This window comes from Tupaia chinensis, unplaced genomic scaffold, assembly GCF_000334495.1.
Source record: "Tupaia chinensis unplaced genomic scaffold, TupChi_1.0 Scaffold148065_1, whole genome shotgun sequence".
Taxonomy (NCBI): Eukaryota; Metazoa; Chordata; class Mammalia; order Scandentia; family Tupaiidae; genus Tupaia; species Tupaia belangeri.
Window position 1 is genome coordinate 323392 of NW_006207915.1, and position 9265 is coordinate 332656.

The 9265-nt window shown below is 53.4% G+C and overlaps 1 protein-coding gene across 1 annotated transcript in view; it reads right to left on the reverse strand.

The window, feature by feature from the left end:
* The window catches only part of SLC6A20 (solute carrier family 6 member 20), a 38570-nt gene extending 36511 nt beyond the window's left edge, over positions 1-2059 (reverse strand). Inside the window, exons 1-3 of the mRNA XM_027768934.1 lie at positions 1993-2059; positions 1537-1677; positions 5-35 (exon numbers count right to left, since the gene is read on the reverse strand). Coding sequence (XP_027624735.1) covers positions 5-35; positions 1537-1677; positions 1993-2059 — 239 coding nt within the window. The remainder of the gene's footprint in view (positions 1-4; positions 36-1536; positions 1678-1992) is intronic.
* Positions 2060-9265: the final 7206 nt, after the last annotated feature.

Below are 9265 nucleotides of genomic sequence, written 5' to 3' on the forward strand. Positions count from 1 at the left end.
GGACAGAAAGAAGGACACCACGCCCCTCGCCACGCCTGCGGGACCGGGGTGGCGCTGAGGGCGAGCCCACCCACACACGCTCCCAGGGGCACCTGCAGGACCGTCCTGGGAGGCGGAAGCCCCCTGCCCCAGGTTCGCGTGTCTGGGAGTGTGCCACAGGGGCTGGTCCCCGACCCCCCCTCTAAGTGTGGGGCAGGTGGCCATCACAGGTCAAGTGGCAGCGCCTGGTTCTCTAAGTGCGGTCTGTGCCGTGGGCCTCATGATGGCATTCTCCCCATTCCCAGGAGAGGAAGCAGGCGCGGCCTGCCCCACGAGCAGGAAGAGGCCGAGCGAGGTTCCAAGCCTCGCGTGCGAAGCCCTGGCCGCTCCGTGCCGCGGGTGCTCTCTCCTTGGCTCACCGGAGCTGGAGTCCCTCGTGCCAAACTGCTCTGAGCAGGGGCAGGCGAGGTTGGGGGAGTTGTGTGAGGAGCGGTGGGGCCTGCAGGGAGCCAGGGTGGGAGCCGGGAACAGAGAGGGTGGGCCACCTGTGGTGCCCAAGGCAGCCCAGCTGGCCCCGGAGAGCCACTGTCTCCACTTCTTCCCATCCCCGCCTGCTGGGGCACCTCGTTAGTAACATAAATCGGACGTGGTGGGAGTATTTACATCACAGGCATTGGCAAAAGCTGCAAGCCAGGGCCTCCCCAGCCCCACCTGCTCTGAGAGTGGCTGTCAAACATTTACCAGCTCCTCCCTGATTGGCAAGGACACCTGGTATCTTTCCTATAACGCAGCAAATGCCTCCTCTGAGAGGCCCTCTGTGATTGCTTACTCAGGCAGGTTGTAAAACCACAGGCTTCTGTGTTAAACATTAATAGCCACAAGACCAAGAGTTTGGGCAGGGAGGTGGTCTGGGAGGCTGCTGGGCACGTTTCTCCTGCACCCGAGGCCAGGCCACATGCAAGCTACCGCCTCTGGGCTTCTGGAATGTCCCTCTGCTCTGCCAGCCCTCCTCTCTGGATGAGCATAGCTGGGCAGAGTTCTTCCCGCTGTAGGGGCAGCCCTGGATGGTGGCTGTGCGTGGCAGGGTGACAGGACCCTGCCTGGAGGTGGGGGCATGAGCACAGCAGCTCCTTGCTCTTGGTGTGCCTGGCTTCTGTCCCCCGGAGGGGTCAATGGCCCCGCGGCCAGTGGGGAGGGGGCGCTGATGGGCTCGGCACCTGTGCAGTGTGGCAGCACCCACACAGTAGGTTCACATAGGGGCTCGTGGGTGGGGCAGCCTGAGAGCCCCCCAGGGACTTGCCAGCTAGGACTCTGAGTCATGGTCCTTCACAGATGGCCAGGCGGGAGCAGGGGAGGAGCACCCAGGGGTGTTGCCCCCCGTGCCACCCCTGACGGTGGGACACCCAGCCCCTCTTCCACGCCCTCTGTCTGCCAGCCGAGGCCTCTCTCCGGGCCTTGAGCCGGGCCTGGAGCCAGTGGTGGAGCCCAGGCCCCCCCCGCCACATGCACCCAGGGCACAGAGGGGGTCTCTGCGTGGGAGGCGGGAGGCCCACGTACCGACACCGCTGAGGTAGGGGCTGATGGTCCTCCAGGCGCCGATGCTGCCCTGTCGCATGCGCTGCCCGACCGCCAGTTCCAGGTACAGGAGCGGCATCCCCTCCACGAACAGCATGATGACGTAGGGCACCAGGAAGCTGCCTGTGGGGCCGGGGTGAGCCGCCCCGCTGCAGCCTCATCCCAACAGACACGGGCTTCCTGCAGGTGCTGGGGCAGGTGCTGGGACAGAGCCAGTCACCCCAACCTCGGACAGCCCCTCCCCGCCCCCCGACTCTCCTCTGCTCCCCTCCTCCCTCCCACCGCCAGCCCGCTTGCCCCTCTGCCCACACTCACCCTCTCTTTGTTTAAGTCTGCGTATTTATTCCGTGAGTCAGGGGGATGGGGCACTCCAACAGGGCTTTGAGGCCACGTCTCACCCTGGCCTGGATGACAGGCAGGCGTGCGTGCCCCACGTACTCGGAGAATGGGTGTGAACTGCGGCCGCCCGCGTGGGGCAGCTGTGCAGGCCCCCGCGCCCTCCCATGGCGCCACCACTGTCCCGCCAGCTCCTCCCCTCCCCACGAGGTCCTGCGGCCACAGCAGTCACCCTGCCACCCTGGCCGGTAAGTCACACCGCGCCAGCTCCTGCAGTGCCGGCCTCTGCGCCCAGGCCCTGCCATACGCCCCTTCCCTGTTCTGTCAGCAGCTAGCGGCCAGTCCGACCGACCTCTGCAAGGCCCACAGGTTGGAGGCCTGAGTCTGTGCCCAAGCTCTGCTGCATGCCGTCCTCCGTGCTGCGAGCACTGCCCTTGCACACACACAACGGGCTGCACAAAACGGCTGGAACCATGCACTTGCGGAACCAGGGCCTCAGCTGGGTGTGGGCTGGGAGGTGAGCAGGGGTCACCCAGGCTGGGGGCTCCAGTGGCCTCGTAATTACTCCTGGCCACCAATTATCCCTTGGCCAGACAGCTCAGAGGAGAGCCAGAGGCTCAGTGTGCACATGCAGAGTGGCGAGGGGGGTCCCTGTAACCAGGGTTCCAGGCCACCACCCCCTTTTACCGGGCGCGGCTACGTGTACCTATTACACAAGGGGCCTTCTGCCTAAAACGCTGCTTTAATCAAGGGAACTACGACTAATACGAATGACAGACCTGCTGGTCCCCAAGGAGCCCTCTGCAGACAGGTGCCCATGGCGATGGCGGGGAGCCGGGGCACGTGGCCGGAGCTGTGGAAGCCCACCCACAGCCACACACTTGGACAGAGACCGGCAGCCATGGCAGGGCCGCCACCCATCTGCCCGCAGGCACCTGAGCCTCCGTCCCTGCGGGTCCCCTCCCTGCCAGCAGCCCCCAGCCGGCCCTCCCCCAGCTCCTCCTCCTTAGTGGACCTGAGTCCAGTGGGAGAGAGGGCAGGAGTTCTGATTAAAGTAAAACCCGGCCCAGCAGCGCAGGGATCAAGGGCATGCAGACGGAGCGGGTGGCCAGGCATTCTGGAAAACACGAAGCAGAGAGGTGCACACGCAAACATGTCCCGTGTTCAAACACGCCTCGCTGCACAGACGCACTGCCTGACCCGCTCTCCCCACTGGGCCACCTTGCCCGCCCTGGTGCACCCTGCCCGCCCAGCGGACCTCTGCCGCAGCAGGCCCACCCAGCATGCAGTGTGCCACCTCTGGGCACCGAGGCTAGTCCCAGCTTTGTGCCATCCCAAACACAGCCATGGGCTGAAGCCTGGTCCACCGTTTCTTTCCCCCAGGGAGAGACATCTCGGAAGTAGACTCTCGGGACAGAGGCTGCACGGAGCTGCGTGGACGGAGAGTGAGTCCCCCCGCCGGCAGGCTCGGCGTTCCCAGCTGTCCTGCTCACACGGGGCCAGACACCCAGCCCTCTCACTTCCAGACTCTGCTGAGAAACCCTCTAGCCGGGCTTCCTCCTGCTCTGACATCGAAGGAGCCTGAGGGGCCGCGGGGGCTCCACCCTGTGACGTCTGACAGTGAAGGCGGGGATGGCACCTGCTTGGAGCAAATTCAAGCCACCCGTGCTTGTACGGTAATCTCGTTCTCATCCAGGGGTTCAACGGTAACCACAGGGCCACACGGCCTGGCTCTGACAAGGGAGTCCGAGGGCTGGTGCCCAGGTGGGACATGGGGCCCGTCCTCCTGCTTGCCTCTCAGCGAGCACCGGCCACGCACTCTTGCACTATAGCCACTGCCTCAACACGGCACGCCAGCCACTCAGCCGTCCCCACGCAGAAAATGGCCTCAACCCACAGCTGACATTTATACCACACCCCCCGCAGATCTCAGAATGGATCACAGATCTGTAGTACAGCTGAAAGGTATAAAACTTACAGAAGAGGGACTGGCAGATGGCATAATGGTTACATCACTGGACTCCCATGTCATTGACCACAGTTCGAGTCCTGGATCTGGTGGCTTAAAACTCACACCTGGTGCGTGTGTGTGGGTGCCCCACGTCCCAAGAGGAGAATGGAGGAGAAGGGATTGTGGGATGGCCATGCCCCTAGGGGGTGATTTCTCACTTTCTGTCTTTCTGGCAAGCACATGCATCCTATAGCAAAAAATCTCTCTTAATAAACAAAACCAAACAAAATAAAACAACAAAAAACTTATAGAAGAAAGAGGAGAATCTTTATGACTTTGGATTAGCAAAGATTTCTTAAATATTTCCATAGAAAAAACAATACATCATGACTTTTCCAATAATCCACCACATCACCCAAAGGGATCTGGGTTGAAATCCTGAAAGACACCTTCTTAAGCAGCACCGTCCCCAAAGTCACTGACCTCCTCAAAGATTGACATCCCTAAAGCCTAAAGTTCTGAAAAGTCAAAATCTCAAAAATATAAATCTGGAAAAGATTATTTTAAAAAATGTAAAAGACATTTATTTACATTTTAAAAGGTAATTTATTTCAGAAACACAAAAACACAATACACAATAAAGCAGGCAGCGACGCACACACTTCGCAGGCAGACGCTCAGGCGTAGGAAGGGCAGTCGTGCAGGTGGACAGCTGTGAGCAGACAGGCCTAGGAGCCGGTTAAAACCACGCTGCGGAGAGGCCTGCCCCACGGCTGCCCTTCCTGCGCACCCCTCATAAACGCAGCCATCTGAACTGCTGTGGAGACAAGCTAAGTCTTTGGACAACCTGGGTCAAAACCTGCAGTGGGTGACACCACCTACGCTCTCAGCCAAAGAGCTGGGACCTCGACAAATGGACTCTCACAGACGCAGATGTACAGGAAGGACATCTCTTCTTCCTGAGGGACCTCGTTTTCATACACAGCGTGAGGCCTGCCCACTGGCAGCACGGTGGTATGACCTTCCACAGAGAAAGCTGGGCAAAAAATACCTGAAACAGATGACAACGCGCCAAAACGCGCCAATTCCTCCTAGATTTCGGCTTTCTATTCCTCTTACCCAGGCTTTCTCTCCCCTGCTCCCCAGTGGAAATTGTGCTTTGGGGGGTTTTAATCTTTCAGGATTGTAATTTTGAGTACGGTTGACCTTAGGGATTTTAGACTTTAGGGATTTTGATCTTGCAAGACTTCAACATTCGGGATTATGGCATTTGGGACTGCCGTGTTGGGGTTATGATCTGCACATTAGAAACACTGTGTACGGGCAGCCCCCACGGCAGCAGGAGCCTTGGTAGGGGTCCGCCCAGTGCCCAGTGCAGTGCACCACGAGGTACACTCGTCCTACCTGTGTGCCCCCCGGCTCAACCCCAGCCACATTAGGATCAGAGAGGCTGGGAGAGGAACCGCCTGTCCAGAGACAGGGAGACTCAGGAAGAACTCTCTCCTACCCCAACCTCGTAGGAGAAATGGGACAGAAAGTCCCCTCCAAAGACCTGAACCCCAAAATGCCCATGGGTTCTAGCACCCCCAAACCCACAGGAGAGTAAGGAACGTGGCACGGAGTTACCCTACACTGCAGGGAAGGGCATGAGCACACAGCTACAGAAACCTACTCCCAAAGTAGGAAGAAGTGAGGACTCCACCAGATGCCTCCAAATGAAAGCAGAGTTCCAAGGAACATGAAGAAACCAGGAAATATCTCATCCCAAGGAATAACTCCCCACCAACAATGGATAAAACACAAGACCTCACAGAAATATCAGGAAAAGGATTCAGAATATTCACTGTAACAAAACTCAATGAGATGCAGGAGAAAACAGACAACCAATTCCAGGAGATGAGAAAATCATTCCATGACTTGAAGGAGGAACTCCATGAAGAGACAGACGCCCTAAAAGAGAGTCAAACAGCACATCTAGAGATGAAGAATACAGTACAGGAATTGAAGCTTCCCTCAAAAGAGTTTACAAAATTAGACCGGACAGAATACAGAATCTCTACCCTGAAGACAACACCTCCGATTTAGTCCAAGCCACCAAAAAGAATGCGGAAAAAAATCCACTCACTAAAATCAGAAAAACAGGGCCAACAGGTGACGTGGTAGTCAAGGTTCTAGACTCCCACATGGCTGACTGCGGTTTGAGTCCCAGACCAGGCGGCTTGAAAATCACACTGAGCACATGGGCACGTGTACCCAAAATACCAGGAGAAGGATGGGGGAGAGAGGACTGTGGTGTGGCCATGCCCCTAGGGGATGATTTCTGACTTTCCCTCTCACGGTCTCTCTTTGTCTCTTTCTGGTGAGCACAAGTACCCTATGGCAAAAACCTAATAAAACAAAAACAAAATAAAATAAAGAAAAGGACAACATACAGATACCGAAATCCTAGATGCCATTAAGCAGCAGAATATCCACGTAATGAGTATTGTAGGAGGTGAAGAGATAAGTAAGAACATAAAACAGAGAAAATCCCTCATGCAATATCACGTGTTCAAAATACAGAGAGGCATCCAGACATCCAGACAGATGGGTCAGGAAATGCAACGGACATTAAAGATTTAATATAAGAAGATCCTCTCTGAGGCACATCACAGCCAAACTGGTATAAATAAATAAATAAATAAGCAAAGGCAAAGATAACATTCTAAAAATGAAAAGAGAAAAATGTCAAGTTATTTACAAGGTTATCCCATTAGGTTAATGTTAGCCCTCTCAACTCAAACTATGCAGGCAGGGAAAGGATGGGAAAACATATTTAAATGTATGAAAGAAAAAAAAATTTCAGTCCAACAATGTTATCTTTTGAGTGGGGAGGATAAATAAAATAATTCTCAGATAAACAAAAGCTGAAAGATTTTACCAATAGTAGACTAGCCCTTCAGGAAATACTCAAAGGAATACTACATCAGGAAAATGAAAGAGATAAACAGAAATAAAAAAATACAATACAAAATACAACTTAAAAAATGACTAACAAAATAACAGGGATAAGCCCATATTCATCAATAATAATATTAACTATAAATGGGTAAAACTCTCCAATTAAAAGACAAAGATTGGCTGAATGGATAATAAAACAGGAACCCTCCATATGCTACTTACAAAAAACATACCTCACTGAAAAGGACACATAAAGATTGCAAGTGAAGAACGAGGAAAAAAATCATTTCATGTCAACAGAAACAAACAAAGGCTGGAGTAGCAATATTGATATCAGACAAAATAGACTTCAAGATATGAATGGTGAAAAGATAAAAATGAGTAATATATAATACTAAAAGGATAAACTCACCAGGAAGACATAACAATTATAAATATTTATGTATCCAATACCGGAGCACCCAATGCAGAAAAAAAAATTAAAAAAGGACTGTCAGATCCACAGGGAGAGAGAAACTTCAATACACTAACCATTGGGGATTTCAGTTTCCCACTGTCATCACTGGACAAGTTATCTAGACAAAAAATAAACAAAAAGACACAGGAGCTAATTAACATCATAAACCAAATAGACTTGACAGACATTTACAGGACAGTTCACCCAACAGCTACAAAACACATTTTTTCTTATTCCACATGGGACATTTCTGAAGACTGACCACATAGTAGGGCACAAAACAAGCCTCTACAATTTAAACTATATAAACTATATCCAGCATCTCTGACCACAATGGAATTAAACTTGAAATCAAAAGCAGAGGGACCAGTAATTAGCATCATGGCTATGTCGCTGGACTCCCATGTAGTCAACCGCAGTTTGAGTCCTGGACCAGGTAGCTTAAGACTCACGCTGGGCACGTGTGCGTGTGCGCCCAAGATCCTGAGAGGAGAATGGAAGAGAAGGGACTGTGGTGTGGCCAGTCCCCTGGGGGGTGATTTCTCGCTTTCAGTCTCTCTCCGCCTGTCTGGCGAGTGCACATGCCCTATAGCAAAAACCTCTCCCCCCAAAAAAGAGCAGAAAGAGCCCTAAAAAATGCATAAAAACTAAACAATCAATTTCTGAACAACTTCAAAACTACTGAAAAAATTAAGACTGAAATAAAAAGACATATTGAAACAAACTATAACAAACACATGGCTCTCTAGAATCTCTGGGACAAAGCTAAAGCAGTCATAAGAGGCAAATTCATAGCAATTAGCACCCCCACCACACACACACACACACACAAATAGAAAGCTGGCAAATAAACCACCAAATGACACATCCAAGAACTGAAAAAGCAACAACAAAAAATGCTCCAAAAATACCAGGAGAAAAGAAATAATAAAGATCAGATCTGAAATAATGAAATAGAATTAAAGGACTATATAAAAAAAATCGATAACTCAAAAATGCTGGTTTTCTTGAGAGAATAAACAAAATTGACAAATCACTAGCTAGACTAATCAAGAAAAACAGAGAAAGGATCCAAATAAATAAAAGTAGCGATGAAGCCGGAGATACAAAACATCACGAGAGAAGACTACGAGTGATGACACGCCAACAAACCAGAAAACCGAGCTAAGATAGACGCATTTCCGGACACATTCAAGGTGCTGAGACTGAACCAGGAAGAAAGGAAAAGTCTGCTGGGCCCGGCCTCCTCACATGCCCTTGTCTCCTCTGAGCTTGCTCCCACCGTGACAGCGCGGCAGGCCGACTGCGGGAGGCTGCAGTCAGCTGAGGACCAGCAGGAAATGCTTCCCCGTGCTAATGGGCGCCAGGACCCCGGCAGGGCCGTCATCATGGGACTGAGTGTCAAACCCCTGACCCAACAGACACAGCCTCTCGGGGCCCTGGCCAGTCTTCCAGATGGGGAGCCGTGTGTGTGAGATACCCCATAACCCTGCCACTTGAGACCTGTCCCCTCCAGGAGCACGGGGAGAACAGCAGGAGCAGAGCAGGAGCGCACACGCACGCACATGCACACATAAACACGCACACGCACAGGCCTTACAGGTGAGCCCTGTCGTGCTGTTCGCCCGGCTGTCCACGGACTGTCTGGTGTGGCTCAGTCCCAGCCGGGTGCTGGCCTGAAGAGCTGTGGCCACCACGGCTGCTGGCCCCACCGACCAGCCCCCGAGAGCAAGACGTCCCCTGTTCCCAGCCCCACACTCAGGGGTGCCAACACACCGGTACCCTGAAACCAGCTGGGTCATTCCTCAAACCTTTACTAGTTCCCACGGGGAGGGGAGGAGCTGGCAGCTGGTGGCCTGGGGACATACAGCAGCCCTGGCCTCCCTCTGAAGTGTGTTCCCTGGGCCAGCAGCCTCAGCCTGGAGCTTGTGGGAAACTCAGAACCCTGCCCTGCCCACTCTCTGGTCTCCGGATCAGCATCTGGGGCCGGGTGGGATGCAGCCGCCAGCAGCCACCAGGACCCGTGG